Raw genomic sequence first — 25,308 nt, 5'->3', positions numbered from 1 at the left:
ATCTTTGCTGTTATTGTTGTGTGAGATGATATCTCATTGTTGTTTTGATTTGCATCTCTCTAATGGCTAGTGATCGTGAACATTTCTTCATATGTTTTTGGCTGACCGGATCTCTTCCTTAGTGGATTGTCTGTTCATGTTCTGTGCCCACTTTTTAATTGGGTTATTTGTCTTTTTCTTGTAGAGGTATTGTAGTTTCCTATGTATTTTAAAAATGAGTGCTGTATCTGTTCCCTTTTTACTCTTCTTCTATAGGGTTTTATATTGAGAATAAAGTTATTGTTTTTTCATGGATTTCCTTAATAAAGCCTTTTTAAATAACTTTAAGGAGCCCTGGTAGTGTAGTGAGTTACGAGTTTGGCCGCTGTTCTACAGGAGAAAGAGAAGGCTTTTTGCTCCCTTAAAGATTTACAGTCTCAGAAACCCCATGTAGGGTCGCTGTGAGTCAGAACCAGCACCACGGCACACTATCACCACCACCACCACCATAGGCATTTATTGTTGTTAAGTGTGTTAAGTGTCATGGACTCAATTCCAACTTCTAGTGACCCTGTATAGGGTTTCCAGGGAGCCGCTGGTAGGTTTGAACTGCTGACTTTGTGGTTCACAGTCCAGTGCTGATCGATCCTACAGCACCACACCAGGAGTCCATAGACGTTTGTAAGCACATTTAAATTGATTACATCTGTATTTTTGCTAGACATTATGATGTCATTTTTCTACACCAGTGCTCCTAACTGCTGTTTATATAAATCATCAGAGGATCCTGTTAAAATGCAGATTCTGGTTCAGTGGGCCTGGGGTGGGTCCCAAGATTCTGCATTTCCAACAAGCTGCTGGAGTTGGAATCAGTGTTGCTTATTAATATGAGTAACAGTAGGACCAGAATCTTAATCACTTTCATTTTTTTCTGTTATTTTCCTATTAGAAGCAATCACAAAACCAAGCAGCAACATACAAGTGTTCTTTTTTTCTGTGTAATCTGTACACTATAAATCAGAGCCCTCAGTCCATTCAATTTTAGCTTTTTCAATATATAAGAAAATGAAACGTGTGTGCCTGGCCTCAACTCCCTCCTAAGTTCTAGGGACTGGATGCTGTTGTGTGCTGCCATTGTTAGCCAGGTGCTTGAGTTATCTCTATGACTAGGACTGAACAAACAGTGCTCTGCACAATTACACAGATTTAACAGAGGGATTTAGGTAAAAGTATCCTGAAGTAGACCTTTTCATGGTTTTAGATTTTCTTGAAATGCATCAATATAAATAATAATAAAAATAATGAATGTCAAAGTTGAGATGTAAGACCTCTGTTTGATATCTGCTTAGTTTTTGTGTTTTGTTCTCAGACTAATTGTCAGATTTTTGTATGTATGTCCTAGGAATATTTTTTTGATCCAAATATACTAACTGAAGGAGAGCTGGCACCAAATGATAGATGTTGCCGAATTTGTGGGAAAATTGGACACTTCATGAAGGACTGTCCTATGAGGAGAAAGTAAGTTGGTATGGAAAAGGGATGGTTTTATTATTTACTTACTGTTTCAGGTTTTAAATGACGTCCTCTTGAAATGAAGCAACTAAATTGATATATTGATATAAAATCAAGTTCCTTAAGAGTCTATTACATTAAACAGTGACTGAGATGCCCAATGTAAGGATTTATAGTAACTATTTAATAGAGTGTTGTGGTTAAGTGCTATTGAGTCGGTTCTGACTCATAGCAGTCTTATATAGGATTTCCGAGGAGCACCTGGTGGGCTTGAACTGCTTACCTTGTGGTTTGCACTCCAGTATTGTTGCTAAAGCACCACACCAGGGGTCCTAATGGAGCATGTTGTTGTTGTTAAGTGCCATCGAGTCAAATCCGACCCATAGTGACCCTGTATAGGGTTTCTGAGGCGCGACTGTTGAGGTTGAACTACCAACCTTGCAGTTCAAATGGCTTTGCAGTCTAGCGCATTAATCTACAGCGCCACACCAGGACTCCTTAATGGAGTATGTTGTTGTTAGGTGCCGTCAAGTCGATTGCGACCCATAGCGACCCTGTGTAGGGTTTCCAAGGAGCAACTGATGAGCTTGAACCACCGACCTTGCAGTTCAAACAACTCTGCAGTCTGACGCATTAGCCCACAGCTCCATACCAGGACTCCTAATGGAGTATAGGGCTCTTTATTTATGTTTAGCTGAACGGTACACTAATAAATGCTAGTCTCTGGGTACAACCAAATACCTCATGGGATTTTGTTTCTTAGATTGATGTGTAGGGTCATGGTTTCATGGGATTTCCCAGTTAACTGGCCAAATAACATGTTTAGTGCTTTTGTTCTACCTCCTTGTTCATTGTGTAATGTGTGGGGTCTTAAAAGCCTTCCAGGGTATAACAATTTTGTCTCCTCGGAGCGATGGAGGAAGAGGATGGGTCCTGGATAAGAGCAGGAAATGGGAGTGTGTAGCTGATTGCCTCCTTTGCATTGAAACCAGAACTGGATGGTGCCAGAACATTTGGATCAAAGATTCTGTAACAATGCAAAATAGAATGTCAAGTTCACGTAGAATCCATACTATCTAGAGCCATGGAGGTTAGATGAACCTCTGAAAGTATTGCCCTAAGACAGTCTTTAAATCTTAAACCAAACATAGCTCCTGGAGTTGTCTTTAAAAACAAACAATAGATTAGTTTTTAACTAGTGAAAAATGTCTGTCTTGAGCATTATGCTCTTTTAAAATTTATATATATTAGATCCGATTGGCAACAAATCCAGAGATTTGATAGGAGCCTAAAGGGCAGTGGGGTTTTTGTAATGGGGAAGGGGCAACTAAGAAAAGGCAGGTGAGAATGGTGGCACAGCTGGAAGAATGTTGCCAGCATCACTGAAATATACATGTAGAAATCTGAATTGCTGTGTATAGTCTCAACAACAAAATGAATTCTTTTAAAAATAGAACAAAAAAACCCTTGTGGAAAAGCTGTGGAACACAATTCTGTGTCACCCATAGGTTGCTAGCAGCACCTGTTTTATTTTTGGTGTGATAAATGCTGTGAGTGGGTAATGTGTGATCACCATGATTTATTGTTATGGCTTTAGATGGGGTAGGAGGGGGTCTGTGTCTCTGGTTGCTTACTTGGGATATATTGTTTTGGGTGGTAGTGATTATAGATTTTTCTCTGTAGAGTGGATCTTACGTAAGGGCATATTCACTAAAATAAGTCATCATCTGGAATATGACACACTCTTTTTAGTACTTTTTGTTTTTTCAGATACCAGCTCTTGACCATATAGAGCACGGAATAAATTATTTTGATGTTTTAAGAACATAAATCTCTTTATAACCATGATTCCTGTATAGAACTAAAACTTTTACATCTGAAATTCCCAATTCTAGTGAAAAATGCCATTTGCACCAGAAAGGTTATTCAAGGAAACATCTCACATTTGAATTTAGGTACATCAGTGTCAAAGTAGGCATTAAACCAAAGCGTTCTGCTAATTGGAAAACTTGGTTTTGCAACATGAGAGCAATTGTGCGAATACAAAAAAGATAAGCCACATTGTTAGTTCTGAGGTAGTTTCTTAGTATAGACGACTATTGGGTGTCTTAAATTCTTCCCAGTTTCCTCTTTGCTGCCTCCATTTGTAGATATCTCCTATATCTGGAGATGTCTAAATATCTTGTTAGGTTTCTGTTTAGTATTTTAACTGGCATCATAACTTTTTACAGAGTGAGGCGACGGCGAGATCAGGAGGATACCTTGAACCAAAGATACCCTGAGGGCAAAGAGAAAAGAAGCAAAGAGGACAAAGAAATTCAAAACAAGTACACAGAAAGGGAAGTGTCAGCAAAAGAGGACAAGCCCCTGCAGTGCACACCTCAGAAAGCCAAGCCGCCAAGGGCCCCTGCCAACATAGCGGGAGAGAAACTCCTTAGGCCTCCACTAGAGAAGTGGAAGAGACAGGACGACAGAGACTTGCGAGAAAAACGTTGTTTTGTGTGTGGAAGAGAAGGACACATTAAAAAAGAATGCCCACTGTTTAACGGCTCTCCAGGTACGGACACCAGCCACACCTTGGTGTTTGCACTGACGTCCTAAGGGAAATCTCTTTAGAGTCTCTTCTTTCCACATGTTTGCATTATGTTTCTTATATGCAAGAGGGTGCCAAAAAGTTCATGGAAAAAATGGAATTTAAAAATAATGGAATTTTTCCAAGAACTTTTTCTAGTTTGTGTGTGTATACATTTTTTTTTTTAAAGTAGATTTTGTTTTTTAAGGAAGTAACACCCTGCCCTTCAATTCTGAGCCTCTCTCTATGTGTCTTAAATGCCTGATTTTGTTTAGAGTCTTTTGGTTGACCTTTCTAAGATTACTCTGACATGAAAAGTGTCCTAGCTATTCCCAATATCTAAAAATGTAGACAAAGTGCCAAGAATCCTGCTACAATTCAAGCCAGTATGTGCACTCAGGAAATCAAAGCCCTCTGCACAGGTAAGAGGTAATAGCTGGACTCACTGTGGAGTACATATTGTGTTTTCCTTTAAATCCACCTATCACATGCTTAGCGAATGGAGTAGATGGGAATTATGGAGTTGATTCTGAGTCAGGGCCATTTCCTGCTTGTCAGAGGAAGGACGTGCTCGTCTTTGGGAAGTCGATCACCAGGGTGGACTGGAACACCAACCCTTGAGCTAGCAGCTGAGAACATTCACCATGATCAGCACCGAGGTTACCTCTGCAGGGGCACTGATGGAGAAATTTTTATCAAGTTTCTGTGAGGAGAGTAGCTGCTCTAATGATGTGGAAAACCTGTTATCAGTAAGGAGTTCCAAATTATCAACAAATCTTACCTCTCTGAGTTGTAGAATATGAATTGGCCCTTTCTATCTAAAGGGTGATTGTCCACTGTAGATGTCTTTTTAACAGACTGTTAAAAGTAATAGAACCTTGCATGTATTTGCTAAGCTATGATTTTCAAAGCAAACACATTCTTTTCAGAACAAACTTGTGAAAGTGAATGAAATTTTATAAACACAGAAAAGGATCCTTATAAAGTTATGATTCTTCATGCAACCCCAGAGTTGAGATAGTAACCCTATTGCTGCATTCCTTTATGTGTGTGGGTGGAAAGCATTTTTTTTAAATTGGTACTGCTTAACAATTTCCTGTTAAATTTCCACTAAAAACTCCATTGTTTGCTATTTCTCTGGAACTCAGGCAAATTAAAACTTTTTGTTTTAATATTATAAATTAAGAATTTTATTTAAAAGAGATGAATGAGCAATAGCTGTCTTTCATTGAGCATTTACATTACAGTAGTCAGGAATGATTTTAAGCACTGTACATGAATGATTTCATTTAATTTTTACAGCATTGGTGTGGTGTTATCCTCATTTTACAGATGAGGAAACTCCAGTCTTTATTAGATTAGTATAGTTTAACATTGTGGTCCACTTTGGAAGGACAAAGCAATGAATGAATGTCCTGGGCCAGCTCCATATATTTCTGTCTAGTAGCAGGTTTTCAGTAGTTTACCAATGGAGTTCTCCAAATAGAGCAGTGACTCTGGCAGGCTTGGGGACAGCAGCAAAGCAGAAAGACAGCAGTATACTGCAGAGTATCAGAGCTGAGAGGAAGTATTCATTTGCAGTCTTGGGTCCTTCAGGAAGCATTATTTACACGCTAAGTAGTCATCACAAAACGAAAATAAGAAGGGACTGGTAGGATTTGAGAATAAGGAAGATGGTAGGAGAATTGATGCTTTTGAGTTATGGTGTTGGAGGAGAATATTAAAAGTGCCATGGGCTGCCAAAAGAACCAACAGATCTGTGTTGGGAGAAGTGCAGCCAGAGTGCTCCTTGAAGGCCAGGATGGCCAGGCTTCATCTCTTATACTTCAGACATATTGTCAGGAGGGACCAGTCACTGGAGAAGGATATCATTCTTGGTAAAGTGGTGGGTCGCAGAAAAAGAGAAAGACCCCAATGAGATGGATTGGTACAGTGGTGGCAGCAATGGGTTCAGGCATAGCAACATCTGTAAGGTTGGCGCAGGATCGGGCAGTGTTTCGTTCTTTTGTGCACAGGCTTTCTATGAGTCGTTACCAACTCGATGGTTACCTAACAACAATAGTAGGAGTTGAATATAGTGAATTTCTTTCAGTAGCTTTGAAGTAGGAATGATCATCTTCCTGTCTCACAATAACGCTGCTCTTCGTGTTCCTTTAAGTGTTTTGTTTTGTCCACACTGAACACTGAGTGGGGCTTCTGTCATATTACGAGAAATAATTTATGTGAAAGTTTGAAAGCAGGCCTGTTGCTTTCAGTTTAAAGTAGAAACAAAAAGTGCTAATTTCTCTCTTTAGGTTTGTCTAAATCAAGCTGTGTATTTGGCTCCTCTTCTTCACCTAACTCTTTGAGACCAACTGGCACATTTTTTCAGGTAAATCTAGCGCAAAACTCAGAAGGAAGCCCTTCTGTCATCTGTCTACTCATGAGGCACATACTGAATGCTGGTGGCTCTTTACCAGGTTCTTGGCCGGGTGCGGTGACAGCTGGAGATTGGTGTCCTTCCTCTGGCCCTTGCAATCCTCCTCCTGTGCTCCGGGTGCCATGTGACAGGGCTTACTGCACACTGGGTGGCAGAGCCGCGCTCAAGCACCCCTGCATCTGAGTCTGCTTGCAGAATGGTGCCACTTATTTCCTAATTTCAGCTCTCCGTGGGTGTGGCTAGCATCGTAAGGCTGTTCCACATGCAATTTCTTTCAATTTGTAAACCAGTCGGTTTCATTTTTTAGGCAGTGCTTTTACATGAAGAAAAAAAGAAACAAAAAACAGCAATACTTTTGAGTCCTCAGTCAGGTATGTGGGTTTTGAAAACAAATGTGTTGTTATTTCTTTACTGCATAAGTTAGCACATGCCTTTGACACGCGACCTCAGGAATTGGAGAACTTTAAACTACAGTGCCCTGTTGTCATCTTCCTTTTCTAAATTTGATTCCTTGAGAGTTAGGCTTGGCCTGTGTACCTTTACATGGGCTATGGGATTCTCAGTCTACCCCTAACCTGAGTCAGAGCCCGAGTCCTCAGTTATTTGTTCCTCAACCATGCCTTTTGTTTCTGTTTGGAAGCTGCCATTGTCTTGCCAGCTGTGTGTTCTTCTCATGGAGATTATTTGCCGTATGCCAAAGTAAGGAAAGAAAATAACTATTAGCCTGAACTCTACTCTTTACCTCTTTGCCACCTCCTTCATTCCTTTGTTCTACAACTATTTACTGAGCCCCACTAGCAAGTGCTGGACACTAGCTTTGACTGATGATACGGCAGCAAACAGGCAAAGCTCCTCCTCATTTACTCTAGTCTTGTCAAAGCAGAGAGACTATAAAGAGACACATTAATATTTCATGTGACAATAGGGCAGGAAGAGGAAAAACTGTTGGGTAGGGAGGCAGCCTTTATGATCAATAAACATTTTAGAAAAGAATTGCACAAAATGCTGAAAGTAGTCAAAGGGGAAATGGAGTTGGCTGTTGCATAAAGACTTAGTCACAGTATTTGTCCTGTGACATCACAGAGTAATGTGGCAGGAATGAACTGAGCAGGGGAGAGGGGTAAAAGGTGATTTCTTTGGGCCTTGATCAGGAGTCACTTTGCAGCAGTAGGGACTGGGTTCTGGTCTTGAAAATTCATATGGCTGCCCTGTAGAAACAAGGTGGAGAGTCATAAGCCAAAATCTGAGGCTCGGGGAAGAGATGATGCCAGCGTAGACTTGGATGGAAACAGTGTTAGAACTGAGGAGTGCTAAACTATGGGTATCTTAAACGACGAACAAAATGTGTTGATAGATGGACAGTAAAGCACAAGAGAGAATGAGTCAAGAGATGACCCTCACTTTGTCTTGCATAACTACAAGGCTAAAGGTCCAATTTACTGAACTGAGGGAGACTTAGGAGGAACAGATTTGAGGGAGAAAATTGAGTTCTGTTTTAGAAATGGTAAGATTAAGAAAAACCCACTGGCATCAAGTCGATTCCAACTCCTAGTGAGCCTCATGGACAGATAGAATTTTGTAGGGTTACCAAGGCTGTAAATCTTTGTGGGATCACACTGCCACAACTTTCTCCTGTGAAGCACCTAATGGGTTCAAACTGCCAACCACTTGGTTAGCAGCCCTGCACCACCAGTTTAAGATACCTGGTAGGTATTAAGGTAGAGATTATGAGAGACCAGTTGGATGTATAAGCCTGGCACGTATCAGAGAATCACTACCCTGACGTGAAGAATATGCGTACCCTCAATGACTTTGCTCAGTCTTGCACACACTCTGTCTTGATTCTTTTCAATTAAAAGAGTTAAAGGAGGGAAATTACAGAAGCAATATGTAGTATATGTAGGTAGTATATATGTGGTAGTATAGGATAATCACTGGGCTGCTAACTGCAGGGCCAGCAGTTCAAACCTACCAGCTGCTCCTCGGAAACCCTATATAGTAGGCGTAGGGAACATCTGGCCTGAGGGCCGTATAAGGCCCTTGAAATCATTTAGCGTGAGTGCTATAGAAACCGCAGCTTGAGCCATCACGTTGTTGTTTTTAAGTCCCGTCAAGTCTGTTCTTTCTAGTCAGTGACCCTGTATAGGGTTTCCAAGGAGCAGCTTGTGAATTTGAACTGCCAATCTTGAGGTTCAAACCATCCTTGCAGTTTAGTGCTTTATCCTACAGTGCCAGCCATTGCATTTGTTGTTGTTGTTATGTGCCGTGGAGTCAGTTCCGACTCATAGTGACGCTGCACAGGGTTTCCAAGGCTGTAAATCTTTACAGGAGCAGAAAGCCTCATCTTTCTCCTGTGGAACAGCTGGTAGTTTCAAACTGCTGACCTTGAGATTAGCAGCTCGATTTGTAACCACTACGCTACCAGAGCTCCTTAGCCATTGCATTAAGGGTGAGTTCATTAAATGTTTGACCAAATATAGCAGACTTTTTAAGTTGATTATTTTGTATGGCCTGCGAATGATGTCAAATTTTGGCAGAAAGAAGGTTCTTCCTGTTGTTGCTGTGTGCTATTGAGTCAATGCCAACTTATAGCAACCCTTTATAGGGTTTCTTAGCCTGTGGGCTTGAACTGCCAACTTTGCATGTCACTGGTCCAGTGCTTATCCTATAGCACCCTCACAGGGTTGCAACTCTTATATGTTGTTGTTAATTGCCATCAAGTCGGTTCTGACTCATAGTGAACCTGTATAAGGCTTCTGAGGACTGGCTGCTGGGTTCACAGTCCAGTGGTTATCCTACAGCACCACATTTAGTATGTATCCTTGATGTATCTGCTTTGTCATGTGTATTCAACAAAGTTATTATGAATTTTTATGGTTCATGATGTTGGGCCTTAAGAAATCCTTCTAACCTGAGGTCATAATGACATCGTCCTGTTTTCTTGAATAGCTTTAAAGTTTTATCTTCTTATTAGGATCTTTAACCTATCTGGCATTTATGTGTGTGAAGTCTGAGGTGGTGCTCTGACCCTTTTCCCCACAGACTATTCTCAGTGCTTTGTGTGGTTCAGACGAGCCTGGCTGCGTTGCCCAGTAGATGCCCACTCTGGTAGAAGCAGCACATCAGTAGAGTGCCTTGTGTTTCACTCAGGGAATCATCTAGATGCTCTGCCTTGAAAAGTGTGCTTTGTTGGGTGGGTGGGGGAGATACATTTTTATTTACGTACTTAATAGGTTTGCTTTAGAAAATGTAGAAAGTACAATGAAATAAAATGAATAAACAAACAATCATCCATATGTTCCCTCCATTCTGCCATTCACACTGGGTAGATTTGGGGTAAAGTCTCCCTGACATTTTACATCAAATATAATTACAACCATTAGCATTGATTAATTTCTCTGTAGCTGGCTGCTGTTCCAATTGCTTTACCTGAATTACTTTATTGCTACCTTTATCATGACTCCAAGGGAGTAGCTATAATTATTACCCTCATTTTACAGATGAGGAAAATGAGGCACCAAGTATATGATTGGTGTGATATTTTTTGTTTGTTCATAATTAATAGCTTTTATGAAAATACTAAGCATGTGGTTGTATAACTTTTTGTTTTAATGTTATTAATTCTCCTTCTATGCCTGCCTAGTAGCTTTTTTTGTGTGCAGGGTTCATAATATACAAGGGTAAGTCAAAATGGATTGCTACAATTCAGGGAAACCTTTATTAAGCAAAAATATCAAAATGTGAAGCTGTTGTTTCGCAACATATCCTCCATCTACATCTGTACATTTCTGAAGATAGCATTGCCAGCTCTCTAGCTCTTCTCCAAAGAATTCTGTCCTTTTCCATTTTGTGGTGGTTGTTATGTACTGTCCAGTTGGTTCCGACTCATAGCGACCTTGTATAGGGTTTCCAAGGAGCAGCTGGTGGGTTTGGACCACCAACCTTGCAGTTTACTGTCCAGTGCTGACCCTCCAGCACCACACCAGGAGTCTTCTTCCTTTTATACCCCCATCAACATGGCGGTTTGGGCATCCTCAAGGAACTCAACAAGTCTTGTTTTTCAGTGCTCTCTGAGCTCAGGAAACAAAAAGAAGTCTGAAGGGGTAAGATCCGGTTGGGAGGGTGGATAGGGTACAGTTTTCCAGTGAAGTCCTCGCAGGACAGCCCTTGGCACCCTCAAAGATTGAGTGGGTGCATTGTCGTGATGGGAAACAATTCCGTGGTGCAACTTTCCTGGCTTTTTTTTTTTATCACCAGTGCAAGTTTCAGTTTTCGTAAAACTTCTTCCAAATAAGTCCTCATGATTGTCCTGTGTCCTTGGAGAAACTCTGTTAAGATGACTCCTTTTGGAATCAGAAAAAAAACAAAAACAAAAAAAAAACCTGGCAACAGAACCTCTATGCTATTTAATCTGCCTTGAATTTAACTGGCCAAGTATATCCCCTTGGAAGCCACTGTTTTAATTGCACCTTTTTTGGAGGGAAAGGCACCCAAACGAGACTAAGACAAGTGCATTAATACTAAGTGTGCCACCATTCACTGATCCCAGATACATGTTTAAACCCATTTTGTTTTTTGAAATAAATCAGTGCATGTATGAACTGGAACTTGAGTAGCAGCACTTTTTGACATACTTTTTAGTACTTCTCATAGTATAAATGTTGGACATTTAGTTGTTTGCATATGTAAATTATTATTAATAAGGTTTATATGACTATTCACTTAGCAAAATTTCTAACCTCCCCTCTGTCCTGATCTTTCCTCAAGGGATTTAAAACTCAATAATCAGTGTTTAAATTTCTTTTGTTACCCACAGATAACCAAACTTTTTGTATATGTACTCACATTCCATTTTTCTCTATCCTGTATGGCTTTTTCTTTACATAGCTGTTGTTCGTGTTTTTGCCATTGGAAGTTCTTTATATACTAAGCATAGCTTATCTTCTAAGCATGTTTTGGAATGCTTAGGAAACTTGCCCCAAAATTCACTATTTCTTGTACTCTGATAGTTTCATTTATATGTAAGTCATTTCATGTAAGTTTCACTTAATATGTAAATTCATTTGTAACTGCATGGGAGAAAGGATGCACCCAGCCTCCAAAAATTATTTATTGAATAATTCAGCATTTTCCCTATTGATTTGAACTACTATCTTTACAATACAAGAGAGCTTTAAAAAGTTCATGGAAAAATGGAATTAAAAGATAATGGAGTTTTCCAAGAACTTTTTGAAGCCCCCCTAGTGTACTATTTTCTTGTAATCACTTCAGAATTTCTCAACTTTCTTCTGTTTCTATGACCTATTCAGAACCAAGATTTCTTCATTGTTCTTCCCTCCTTCATGTTACTTACCTGTAAATGTCTCCTTTTTCCCTTGCTATCAATGAGTTTTCATTAGCGTGATCAACTAACCATATCTGCAGAGGGGTGATGCGAAATCTTTATTTCTGCCCCAAAAGTTGTTTGCCGTTTACGTCTGTATTATTCCAAATGAAGACCCTGATCAGTGCACAGCAAGACCTTTGACAAACTGGGTTCACGCAACCCTCTGCACCAACATGAAATGGATTTTTTTACGTAGCATCTAGCTGGTGCCAACTCCGAGTGACCTGATGTACACCAGAACAAAACACTGCCCAGTGCTGTGCCGTCCTCATGGTCATCGTGATGTTTGAGCCAACTGTTGTGGTCATAGTGTCAATGCACACATGGAAATCATGTTGTGTTGAGTGCCGTTGAGTCAGTTCCAACTCACAGCCACCCTGTATAGGGTTTCCAAGGAGCAGCTGGTGAGCTTGAACCACCGACCTTGCAGGTCAAACCGACTTTGCAGTCCAGTGCATTAACCTGCAGCGCCAAACATGGAAATGGTGAACATTTATCACTCTAGCTATTTGTCTGCGTTTAAAAAGCATTTTGACTAAGTTTGTTTGTAGTAGGCCATGTTCCACGTGTAACTTCTATCTAGCGTGACGAAAAACAAGTGACCATTTCCATTGTGAACAATGTTTCTGTTAATCATTAACAATACGGAGTTCATTTTGTAGCTTTTGAGATAAAATAAGTGTGTTTTATTTATGTTGGGTTTTGTTTTTCCTTCCCCTTTAGGTAGCCTTTCCAGTAAATATATGGCTCAGGGAAAAAGCCTCACAGAAGAGGACCCAACAGGAATCATGAGGGAACGAGACTGAAGCACTGGCCATTCAGACGTTCAGTTCACACTCACCCTGACAATTAGGTTCACGTCACAGGACATACAGCGTACATCAGCCTTCAACTCAACATTGAAGGGAAATGTCAGATTTTTTAATTTAATGGAATTGTTAATGAGGAAAAAAATTTTAATAGAATCTTATCTACTACAGATTCCCATAGATTTAAGGATTTTAATAGAAAGCCATGATGTAAGCCAGGTTTTTAAAAAAAGAAAAAAGAAAAAAAAAAAAAAGATGTAACTATGGGCCAGTATTCAATGAATACAGCAGTTTGGTGGTTTTTAATTCCTTCAAAGTACACTAAAATGGTGTGCTGATGAGCCCCAAGTAAATTAACCCTTTCTTCCTTATAAAATCCCTTTTTAATTTTGAAGAGGGGAAATTATATTTATTATTGTTTACTGAATCCTTGTGTGGAAGTGTATCAAATATGTGTGAACGTGAACTGCTACTACTGTATTTACAAACATTTTATTGTTTTGTAGAAAAAGTGGAAACATGAACTCGAGTACATATTTATGTGAGCCTTTCAGTGGCTGCACAGTGGCCCTGAGGGTTTTGGGTTTTCCCTCTCTAAATAAGTTGACACAGAACCACTGGGCTCATAAAAAATGAGATAAGGACAAGTGGTCCTGTTTGCCACTAAAAATATTTTCAAAGTAAAAGGGACAAAATAAAAGTGCTTTTTACTCTATGAATTCAGAAATTAGGGTGGAGAACTGTAAGAATCCCTTACAGAAGATGAAAGAGGCCATCGCTGCCAGTCCCAAGTTTGCTTGGCGTCTTCAGATCTGACGGGAGCCCTGGTGGAACTGTTTCTGTAACTTCACAGCCCTTTCAGAAGTAGTACATGGTCAGAACTCTGCCTCAGTTTATTTATCATTTTGAAATAAAATCAATTTTCAACCTGTAATTTTAACCACATTAATTTCTCATGAACGAGAGCTAAATTTCATGAGGAAAATCGATGAAGGAACCAGGTCAGGACAAGTCCGCTCCTCTTGAATGAGTGCACGCAGAGACTGGTGTTCACGGATGCCCACTTGTGCTAATGCAGCTTCTGGGTAGGGATACCCCTGAGAGGGCTGCAGAGTGGTGAGCCGGGCACGGGGCACGAATTCTCGCATAGGAGAGCACTCAGAAAATGCATACTGACGTGCCCTTTGAAAAGCCTTTTTTTTAGTGCTGTCCTGTCCTGTGCCCCCTGAGGCCAGCCTAGTTTTTGTTCTTTTTAGTTGAATTTTCTGCCTGGATGCTTCTGTGCTTTTTACTTGTGTCTCAGGGAGGAAATTGGCACACTTTTGTCCCTTCAGTGAAGTTTGTCAGAAACAAAAATGATCCAGTGTATTTTCCTACTCACAATAGTTTTTCTCAAAAATACTTTGGTCTTTCCTCAGTATTTCTCCTTTTATCATCTCTTCCCTTTTCTTCTTGCTAGAAAAACGTCCCAATTTTATTTCCCTATCACTGATTCAATTTTTCATGTCAACCAGCTCTTTCCTGAGAACTCTAATGGGAATCTTACTGCATGTCTAATTTGCTTGAGCCTACCTTTTCCTTTTGTCTTCTCTCACATTCTCTTCATATTTCCCTGTATTCTTTTAAGGATGTTAAGTTTCCCAAACTTTATTCTGATTTCTGTTAAGTGCCATCAAATCAGTTCTGACTCACAGTAACCCTGTATAGGGTTTCCAAGGAGCAGCTAGTGGGTTTGCACCACTAACCTTGGTGCTTAGCAGTCCAGCGCTTACCCCACAGTGCCACACCAGGACCTCTGATTCCTATGTTGTTGTTGTTGTTAAGTGCCTATAGTAGATATTTTTTAGGAAGGTGGGCTTCCTTTGAACCTTGAAAACAATATTCCCTTGCTCCTTTTCTGCCCAGTGTAGTGGGAGTTTTGTTCGATTTTTCATTTTCTCAAGGATTAACAGGAAAATGGCCAGTGTTGGTCAGCAGACCTGGTGAATTGATAGCCCTTGGTTCTTTGCTGCCCTTGTTTGGATGCTGCTCAAAGCTCCCTCTGAGTGCTCAGCTAGTGCCTGCTGTGTGCTTGACTCAGTTCCCTGGACTTCACTATCTTTCACAGACAGCTGGTCTGGCTCATGCTGATTCTGTTTCCCTTCAGGAATAAACAAAAGTATGAAACCCTTTCATATGGAGGAGTGGTCCTGTGGCCCCCAATCTTTACTTTCTTAATCTCTGGCTCAGAGTGTACAGTGCCGGTAATTTACAGATTTTAATGTTTTTAATGTGTTTACTACATAATTCCAGGGGTTTTTTTGTACTTCATTTTGAAATGTGTCCCACAATGACTTCTTTTTTTTTAAAAAAAAGGTTGAAAACTTAACCAACCCGATAAAATTGTAACAATAATGTACCTACTGGTGTGGCACTATAAAATAAGCTCTGGACTACTGACGGAAAGGTTGACAGTTCAAACCCACTAGCTGCTCCTTGGAAACTCTACAGTAGGGATGGGGAATTTCTAGCTAAATCATTTGGTTTGGCCCTGCCAAGGCAACCACAGTTCAGCCATCATGTTAAGTGCCATCAAGTTGGTTCTGACTCATAGCAACCCTGTATAGGGTTTCCAGGGAGTGGCATGTGAGTTTGAATCACCAACCTTTTGGTTGGTTAAAACCATCCTTGGGTCCAGTGCTTTATCCCACAGCCCTATTTCAGGACTTCAGCCATCACATAAGGGGTGAGTTAATTAAATGTTTGACCAAATACAGCAGACTCATTTTTAAGTGTATAGTTTAGTATGGTCCACAGATGTTATAAATTTTGGCAGAAATAAGGTTCCCCACCTGTCCCCACAGGGTCGCTATGAGTCAGAATTGACTCTTCTACATTTAACAGCAGTGACGTGCCTGAGAGCAAGTGTGTGTGGATAACAGCAGTCACGAACTTCACACATGTTCACCGAGTGAAATCTTAAGCTAATTCAGGGTTTCCAGGTCTGTATATGACAAGTCTCTTGGCAGGTCCCTTTCTTGCCTGTAAAACTGAGTACACCTGCCTTCAGAGTCATGAGAATCAAGTGAGTTTGATGTTAATATGAAAACACTTTAAACATGTTGATGTTATTGAGAATATGTTTGTATTTCTATGTTTATGTTAAGTGCCGTCAGGGTGATTCCAGGAGCAGCTGGTGGGATTGTGGTTTCCAATCCAGTGCTGATCCTACAGCACCATACCAACAGTCCTTTATCATATTAAGTGCAGGTGAGACAATTCTGACTCAGCGACCCTGTGTAGGGTTTCCAAGGAGTGGCTGGTGGGTTTGAACTGCCACCCTATATTTCAAAGTGACCTTGCAGTCTAGTGCTTATTTCTAGAGTGCCACACTGACTTTTACCATATTGTTAATAAGTGCCATCAAGTCTTGTTCATACTCAAAGCAACCCTGTATAGGACTCCTGAGGTTTTACATCTTCAAGGGAGCAGACTGCCTCATCTTCTGTGAAGCAGCTGGTGTGGTCAAACTGCGGACCTTGTGGTTTGCAGTTCAGTGTTTATCATATGGAGCCACCGCACTCCCTTACCATATTACTGCTAATCTAAAAATGGCTGCAGCCTGCAATCCCCTTCCATGGTTTTCACACCCACCTTATTTCCATATCACAAGACAGCTGCAGCTCTGAGATAAAAGAGCCCACGTATTACTTGGCAAGCAATGAAAAATCGTCTTAACAAACCAACTCACTTTTTGGATCTGCAAAACAGCTCACCAAATTAAAACCTGAACAGCATGTATTAGACACAGAAGCCTGTCCTGAACAAGCATTAGAATTAGAATTTAAGGCTGTGTTTGCCTCACAGTTGTTAGGCTAGTGTGAGAGGTTATACTGATGGTTCTTTGGGAGCCTGTAAAATGCTACATAAATTAGTTATTACAATAACAATGAGCAATGTGTGTTGATTGCTGCTAGATTCCAGGCAGTCTTCAAAGGATTTTTCAAGTATTAACAGTTCATCCTCACAACATCTTTACAAGGAAAGGCATGAGAAGTAAACTGCTTACCCCAAATCACCTAGCTAATCAATGATGAATTCAAGAGACACACCCCACCACACTACCTCTTAGTTTCTTTTGTGTACAGCTTGAGTTAAGGAATACCTACCTTTTCACAGACAATGCGATTGCATTTCAGTTACCAAAGAGACAAGTCATTTTGAACTGGCCTTCTCTGACCTTGTACATGGTAAGGACTGAAAGGTTGAGGGGGGTGGGGGGTGGCGGTGGCTCTACAAAAAGTTTCATTAGTTTTTTTCACGTCAAAACACTGAGCAAGAATCATCTCTTCTGGCAGCACCATTCCAGACAACCCCATCTCCCTTCTAGCACATCCAGAGGACATGATACCTGCTTTGATATTCTCTACCAACTGCTGACCCACCGGCACCTCGAAGGCTTCCCTGGATCCTCTGGTTTGCTGGGCTTATGCCCAAGCCTGGCAGGCAGTGGGTGCTCAGTAATATATTGGCTGAATTAACAGCATTTGTATCCTGAGCAAGACAAACTGATGTCTGGTGGAGTCTGTTCACTGGACCTCGCTATGCTATAAATGTTGAGTCCTGGTGTAGTGCTGTGGGTTAATGCACTGGATTGCAAGGTCGGTTTGAACGGGAAGGTAGGTGGTTCAAGCTTACCAGCCACTCCTTGGAAACCTGATACAGGGTAACTGAGCTGGAACCAACTCAACAACACTTAACAACAACATGACTTGGAACACCCAAGGGGCAGTGGTGTTCTGTCCTTTAGGGCCACTATGAGTCAGAATTGACAAGCCAAAAAAGAGCAATAAAACGCAGTTGTCAAAGCTGTCATTATCACCCAATTACAATGGCCCTTCAAATCACTGGTTTCATTTGCACGTGATATGAGCACACTGTTTTCATTGCTATTTTTGTGTTTTTACAGTGGCTAATTTTATCGAATTTTCTGGTGTTTTAACTACAATATTGTGATAAGAAGTATTTTGTGAACCTCTATTAATAACTTTTGAGAATGAAGAGGAGCACTGGTGTGGTTCTGTGGGTTAATGTCTGGACTGCAGTGTCGGTTTGAACCACAAGGTCGGTGGTTTAAGCTCCTCAGAAATCATATATATCATGTCGCAATGAGTCGGAACCGACTCGATGGCACTTAACAACACAATACTAATAACTTTTTTGAGAATGAAGTAGTAATTAAAGGAAAAAATTTTAAAAAAGCTCCTACTCAGTTACTGGAGTCCTGGTGTGGCGATGTGAGATAAAGCACTGGACTTCAAAGTCGGTTTGAATCACAAGGTCAGCGGTTAAAACCCACTGACCGCTCCTTGGAAACCTTATACAGGGTTGCTATGAAACAACTTGACGGCATTTAACAACAAATAACTCAGTTAATTAAAAATGCAAACAGTAATGTTTATAATTCACTGTAGAAAGATTTTATGGAACAATTTTGTTGTTGGTATTCATATAATCTAAGATGTTAATACATTTAAGAAATTTACAACATATCACACACTATTCTATGATTAAAATTAATAAACATTACTAAGGGTTCTGTATGATCTAGTACGGGAGTAGCTCCATGACGCCATGAGTTACCACCTTAGGTGACAACATCCTTAGTGACACCACGGTCGCGAAGGTCATTCCGCTTCCCCCAACCGGTTTCCTCCACGTGACTCCTCGACCCCGTCGGCCGTCACTCACGCGGCTCAACCAATGGCGGCGGTGGGCGGTGCAGGAACGGGTTGGTGCGGGGCGGGGCCTAGGCGCCGCAGCTTGTGGCGTCAGTGCGTGCGCCGTGTCCATGGAGAGAGGGTGAGTGGTCGCAGCTCCGGCCAGAGGCACCGGGGCGGGGAAGATGTCCGCTTCGTTAGTCCGAGCCACCGTCCGGGCTGTGAGCAAGAGGAAGCTGCAGCCCACCCGGGCCGCCCTCACCCTGGTGAGTGCGCGGGACGCTCGGCTGGGCCCTTGACATTGGTTCACCTCCGCCCCCTGCAAGGAGCGCTCACGGCGATGGAGAGTGTGGACGCAGAGTCTACGATGCCCCACAGCCGGTTCCGCTCCGCAGGCGCCGCGTAGCAGCTTTTACCATTTCGACTCCCTAGTAGGGGAGAGAGTCCCGGTGTGGCGCTGTCGGATAAGCACTGGACTGCGAACGACAAGGTTGGCGGTTCAGACCCACCATCCGCTCCTCGGAAATCCTATACAGGGTCGCTCTGAGTCGGATTCGACTTCAGGCATTTAACAACAACAGTGGGAGAGATAAGCCCCGGGGCGCAATGGGAACTACGTTTCCCGGCAGGCCGTGCGGCCGCTGCGTTCCAACCACGTGGGCGGGGTGAGGGCGGGGCGACGCGCTAATCCCCAGGGTTTAGCTACGCCAATTTGTCCTTTAGGGCTAAGAAACAACTAAAGCCTTCCCCTTAGAGGGTTTTACTAGGTTGCAGTCGCTTGCTGACTGATTTTGTGTTTGAGGTGTGTAGTAAGTACCAGGGATACATATACATCGGAACTTCTTGAGTGGCACAAACACGGTTACGTGCACCACTTCTTGCTAAGAGATTAATGGTTGGAACCTACTCAGAAGTGTTTGGGTGACAGGCCTGGCTATCTACTTTGGAAAGATCACTGCTTTGAAAACACTATAGAGCAGTTCAGCTCTGCGCATGTGGGGTTGCCATGATTTGGAATTTGCTTTTGGCAACAAGCAACGTCTCTTGAGGGCCCTGGCGAGGGGCGAAACTTCCAAATGACAGCGAGGTGAATATGGGGACCTTTGTAGTAAGAGCACAGCTATAACAAAGCCCACCCCCCTTGCTGTGCACAAAGCGTTGTGGAACACCCTCTGCCCCTCAGCAGCCCTGGGCTGGAGTATGCTCTTAGAGGGACAAAGGATTGGAATTTCTTCTCCAAGGGAGTTTGCAGTGTTTGTAAGATGAAAGGTCAGACACACTCCAGGGGAATGGGTAGAATATACCTTTCCTGCAATAACCCCTCTGTACTGTATTTGCAAAATTCTAAAAATTGAGGTATGAGTCGTTAGCCACTTTCAAGTGTCCAGTTCACTGGCATGTTGTTGTTGTGTGCGTTGGAGTCTGTTCCAACTCTTGTTAGGTGCAGCTATTACTCAGAAAACTCATACTGACCCTATATGAATTTACTGACTAATAGCGGGTAGGTTTGAACCACCGACATTGTGGTTAGTAGCCCAGTGCTTACACTGCAGCGCCACACCAGTACTCCGACTCACAGTGATCCTGCTTAGGCTTTCCAAGGTTGTAAATCTTTACCGGAGCAGAAAACCTCATCTTTTTCCAGAGGAGCAGCTAGTAGATACAAACTGCTGACCTTGCAGTTAGCAGCCCAGCCATCAGTACATTCAAAAGACTGTTGTGCAACCTTCATGTTTCCCTAGTTTTCAAACATTTCCAACATCCCAAGAGGAAATGGCATACCCATAAACCAGTCACTTTTATTTGTAGTTTTGGAAGAGATTGCTTTCCTAGGAAAAGATCTCTTCAGCATTGTTCACAAAGGAGAAGTCTTTGTGCGAGTATTCAGCACCTGAGGCTGAGAAAATGTGATTTTAATTGAACTCTGGATTTTGTCTAATGCCATAAATGGGCCGGTTGCCAGAAAATTAGTTGTAGTAAAACTTAAGAAAGTCGTAATCAGGTAGAGAATTCATTTTTATAATGAGTATACATTACTTTTTCTGTATCAGCAAGCAGATACACATGCCTAGAAGAAAACACTTATCTGCTCTTAGAATTCTCCAAGTGCTAATATACATGTTGTGTCCTCTTCATTGTTGTTGTTAAGTGCCATCAAGTGGGTTCCCACTCAGTGATTTTGCATAAGGTTTCTAAGGAGTGTCTGGTGGGTTTGAACCGCCAGCCTTGTGATTATTAGCATCCAGTGCTTATCCTACAGTGCCATACCAGGATGCCTACAGACAGACTTAGGAACAGGTATTCTGCTTAGTAGTGTTAGTACTGTACCCCCAGTCCAGAATCTACTTCAGGCTGTTGTGCCAAATGTGGGCCTTGCTAATTCTCCATAATCCCTCAGATAAAATGGTTTCTCACAGGCATATACTCTAGTTTCATTTTCTCACCAAAACCAACTCCTGTTCTGCCCCCATTTCTGAGTATGAATTACAGTTAGTGTCAATTATATACCACTTATTCTTTAAAATTTTACTTATTACAATTTTTCTAAGGTAGCAATTATTATGTCTTTTGTTGATTCAATAATGAGCCTTTTTCTTTTTTAATTTTTATTGTGAATTGAGTGAAGGTTTATAGTTTTAAATTCAACAAATCATATACTTTGAATGCAGCTTTTTTCAATCAAATTTCTGTGAGGAAATTGAGCCCTACAGTAAATGAATTGAGTAAATAAATGAGCACCAACATGGAGTAAGTATTGGTGCACATTCAGCATCGTTCTGGTGCCCAGGAGAGACGTTCCTTCATTATGTAGAGGATGACTTAGGGCAGTAGGGCTTAACTGTCTTGGGAACCTGCTTGAAAGGGATATGTTGTTGTTAAATGCCTTCAAGTCTGTTCTAACTCAGCTTGCATAGGGTTTCCCAGGTTGTAAGTCTTTTTAGGAGCAGAAAGACTCATTTTTATCCCAAGGAACAGCTGATGGGTTTGAATTGCCGATCTTGTGGTTTGCCGTCCAGTGCTGATCATACAGCTCCACGCTGAAATTGTTTAGTGACGTTGAGTCTATTCTGACTTGTAGTGACTTGTATAGGGTTTCTAAGTCTGTCAGTCATTAGCCATGTCTTTCTCCTGCAGAGCAACTGGTAGATTTGAACTGCTGACCTTGTGGTTAGCAGCCCAACCTGTAATCTACTACCAGGGCTCCACACTAGGAAATGTTTACTTTGATGTTAAATGCATTGAGGCATATCATTATCATTAAGTGCCATTGAGTCAGATCCAACTCACAGTGACCCTCTGTAGGGTTTCCAAGGAGCAGCTGATGGGTTTGAAACACCAATCTTGCTGTTAGCAGTCCAGTGTTTATCCTACAGTGCCACACTAGGACATTATGAGTTGTTAATTCATAGAAGGACCAGCACCAAAAAACCTTTGGAACAGTGGCCAGAAAAGTGTGTCACCAAGCAATAGCTCTGTCTATGATGACAATTTAAGGTAATATTAAACAAAACCAAACCTGTTGCTGTCACTTCCAACTCATGGCAACCCCATGTGTTACAGAGTAGAAGGACTCCGAAGGGTTTTTTTGACTGGATCTTTACAGAATCAAACCATTAGGCCTTTCCTGCACAGCATCACTGCGTGACTTCAAACCACCAATCTTTACGTTACTAGTCCATTTCACTCCCAGGGACCCAAGGGAACATTGCTGTGGCTGTAGCTGTTGTCATCATTCACCTCAGACTCATGGCAACCCCGTGGGTGCAGAGTGGAACTGCGTCAAAAGGTTCCCAAAGCCGTGACTTTTTCAGAAGCAGAATGCCAGACCTCTCCTGAGGTTTCTCTTGGTGGGTACAAGCTGCCAACCTTTTGGTTAGTATTTGAACAGTTAACCAGCTCCACCACTAAATAATGAGAGAGTGGTGGGGATAGTTATGTGCCAAGTCGTCGATTCCAACTCATAGCGACTTTCTATAGGGTTTCTGAGGTTTTACATCTTTGCAGGAACAGAAAGCCTCATCTTTCTCCAGTGGAATGGCTGGTGGTTTCGAACTGCTGACCTTGAGGTAAAGCAGCCTGACTCATAACCACTATGCCACCAGAGCTCCTAACAAGGTGGGAGTAAGTAGTTAAGTAAATTAGAATAGATTCTATTGAAATAAGATAGTCACTGTGAATAAGAATTTTTAAAATACGATGTTGGAGTTCTATAACCCTGTGCAGGTTACGTCATCTTCAATGCCTGAATTGAAGAACTTTAAGAATAAAAAAGATGGTGCATATAAACCATTGAACACCTGTTATTGGGTGGTGGTGGCATTAAGTGCTACTTCATTGGTACTGACCCATGGTGACTCTGTATAGGGTTTCCAGGGATTGACTGATGGGTTTGAACTGCTGGCCTTGTGGTTAGAAGTTCAGTGCTTATCCTGCAGCACCACACCAGGACTCCAGTTGTTTGGTGTAGTTTGTTTCAATTCATAGTCATTCATACAACAGAGTAGAAATACCTCATAGGATACTCTTGGCTTATATTTACTTGGAGCCCTGGTGTGTGCTGTAGGTTAAAGCACAGGACTGTGAGATCAGTTTGAACCACAAGGTCGGCATTTCAGACTCACCAGTCGCTCCTCGGAAACCCAGTACAGGGTTGCTGTGAGTCGGAACTAACTCAACAGCACTCAGCAACAACAACAAATCTTTACAGGAGCCGTTTATCAGATCTTCCTTCCTCAGAGCAGCAGAGTGCTTACCCTTGGTGCTGCCAGGGCTCCTTATTAAGCACCTAAAGGCAGTAGGGAGTGTCGAGGCTCTGTAGGATAAGCACTGGGCTGTGAACTACAAGGTTAGTGGTTCAAGCCCACCAGCTGCTCCACGGTGGAAAGGTGAGGCTTTTTGCTTCTGCAGATTTATAGCCTGAGAGTTGCGATGAGTCAGAAGGCTCTTAAATGACAATGCCACTTAATGACAACAGCAAAACAAGGAGCTCTTGCATAGGGTTTCCGAGGAGCAACTGGTGAGCTTGAACTGCTGATTTTGCAGTTCAAATGGCTTTGAAGTCTGGGGCATTAACCCACAGTGCCATACCAGGATGCCAAAGCTCTTAGTAAGTGGTAAATGTGTGTTTCTTAGTCTGTATCAAATGAGGAACCTGACATCTTGCATTTTCTAAAGGTAGTATATGTTGTGTATATACACTTGATTACAGACAGTGTGTGTGTACATGAATAGGAAAAGACAAGGTTTGAGAAACACCATAATGCCAACAATGGTTGTTTGAGAGCTAGAGAAAATAATGCTGTAACTTTTTCATTGACTGCTATTTATCTACCACTTGTAATAACTAAAATGTGAGATGTGTAATGATATTAAAATAGACTGTAGTTGTTGACTCATTTTCAGTATATGTAATCATGGAATTGATTTAAATAGCTAGATTAAAACTGCCTTTTAATTGTGTTTTCTTACACAGCATAAAATGAAAAATTACTTGGGAGTTATTTAAGATATACACTATTGAGGATGAAAAATACTTACAAAGACTTTCTTCTATAGTGCCTTTTTCTTTTTATTAAACTTTTTATTGTGAATTGCTTTACATTCAACAAGTTATATACACGTTGTTTCATCTCAGTGGTTATAACCCCTTCCTGCAACAACAGTTCTCCTGCTTCCTCCCTAGAGCTCCCTATTTGCATCTTATATTTCACAAACGAACAAAACAGTTATTTGATGTACACATAAAAAACAAATATATATATATATTGATTTAAATGTCCAGAGGGCATATTCTACCAGCCAGCCTCCTGCCTGTACACACACAGTCCGTGGGACTAGACCCTGAACCTGCTCTGTCTCTCCATGCCACCTCCTCTGCCACCATCTATGCTGTCACCACTTTTCTAGGTAGGGATAATGCTCCACTCGTGCTCTTCCTTCTTGATGGTCCTGGGATTGTCTATTCCTGAAATGAAAGATTAACTAATCCCCCCTTTGAATTATCTGCCTTCTGGAGGTGGGGCTTCATGGTGGATAGGGTAGAGTGGGTGTAAGAAATCATGTACTTTTGAATCTGCTAGGCCTAGTAGGGGGAGCAGACCCACCATGGGACCCACGCAGGAACCTCAGAGCAAAAACAAATACATTTTGTTGGTTTTGCTTTGTTCTGATTTTCTTTTTTTGGTATCTATTCATTGGACCCCCACTGTTTGCACACCTCCATTCTAGTGACTAGAGGGGGTGCCTGAGCGAGTGGATACCTCCTGCCCCTACCACTGGTGGGTTGCTCTGCTACGCTTGAGGCACAGATACTCTCAGCCCAAGAGCCAGCCCTGAGCTATTTTTTAATAGGGAAAAGTCCGGAACAAGGGGTGTGGAGAGGGAAAGAGTGTTTAAAAATAAAACAGGCTGAAAATTAAATTAAATCCTGAGGTACAGTATAACAAGAGTGGTATCTTTAAATCTCTCAGGCAGTGTTGAAGGCAAGAAGCTGAAAAAGGACATTGAAGCCATACTCATATTAGGCTACAGATTTTTTTTTCTTCTGTCCCTCCTCTCCCTTTTCTGTGATTATAGACTATAGTATCCAATCTAATTTTTGTTGTTGTTGTTGTTTGTTTGTTTTTCTTATATTTTTGCAATTGCTGTTTTGCTGCATTATGCTCCCCTTGTACCTTTGGGGGACTCTTAACTCTCCCTATATTACCAAAGATGAGACAGCAACTGCTGCCATATAGTCAAGCTACAATCACACTATAAAACACCAATATCCAGTCAAGAACCAATACCAACTGCCATACACCAGGGAGGTAGACAACACCAGTGAAAGTTACTCTGAGTTAAACAATAAGAAGAGTGAAAAGGGAAGCCCACATCCTGATCACATCTACCTGGAAGCAATCAGAAAGCATAAAAAATACCAAAACACGTAC

General features: G+C 41.6%; 2 protein-coding genes across 2 annotated transcripts in view; both read left to right on the top strand.

The window, feature by feature from the left end:
* Positions 1–12,660, top strand: part of ZCCHC6 (zinc finger, CCHC domain containing 6) — a 65,570-nt gene extending 52,910 nt beyond the window's left edge. Inside the window, 4 exon segments of the mRNA XM_006867626.1 lie at positions 1,382–1,497; positions 3,723–4,048; positions 12,592–12,623; positions 12,625–12,660. Of these exon segments, the coding sequence (XP_006867688.1) occupies positions 1,382–1,497; positions 3,723–4,048; positions 12,592–12,623; positions 12,625–12,660 (510 nt within the window).
* A 5,865-nt stretch (positions 12,661–18,525) lies between these two features.
* The window catches only part of LOC102826525 (iron-sulfur cluster assembly 1 homolog, mitochondrial-like), a 19,239-nt gene continuing 12,456 nt past the window's right edge, over positions 18,526–25,308 (top strand). The window contains exon 1 of the mRNA XM_006867625.1: positions 18,526–18,642. Within this exon, the coding sequence (XP_006867687.1) occupies positions 18,562–18,642 (81 nt within the window). The 5' untranslated portion in view covers positions 18,526–18,561. The remainder of the gene's footprint in view (positions 18,643–25,308) is intronic.

This window comes from Chrysochloris asiatica, unplaced genomic scaffold (genome assembly GCF_000296735.1).
Source record: "Chrysochloris asiatica unplaced genomic scaffold, ChrAsi1.0 scaffold00107, whole genome shotgun sequence".
Classification (NCBI taxonomy): Eukaryota; Metazoa; Chordata; class Mammalia; order Afrosoricida; family Chrysochloridae; genus Chrysochloris; species Chrysochloris asiatica.
Note: the sequence above shows the minus strand (reverse complement) of the source record. Positions and strands in the feature narration are given on the sequence as shown.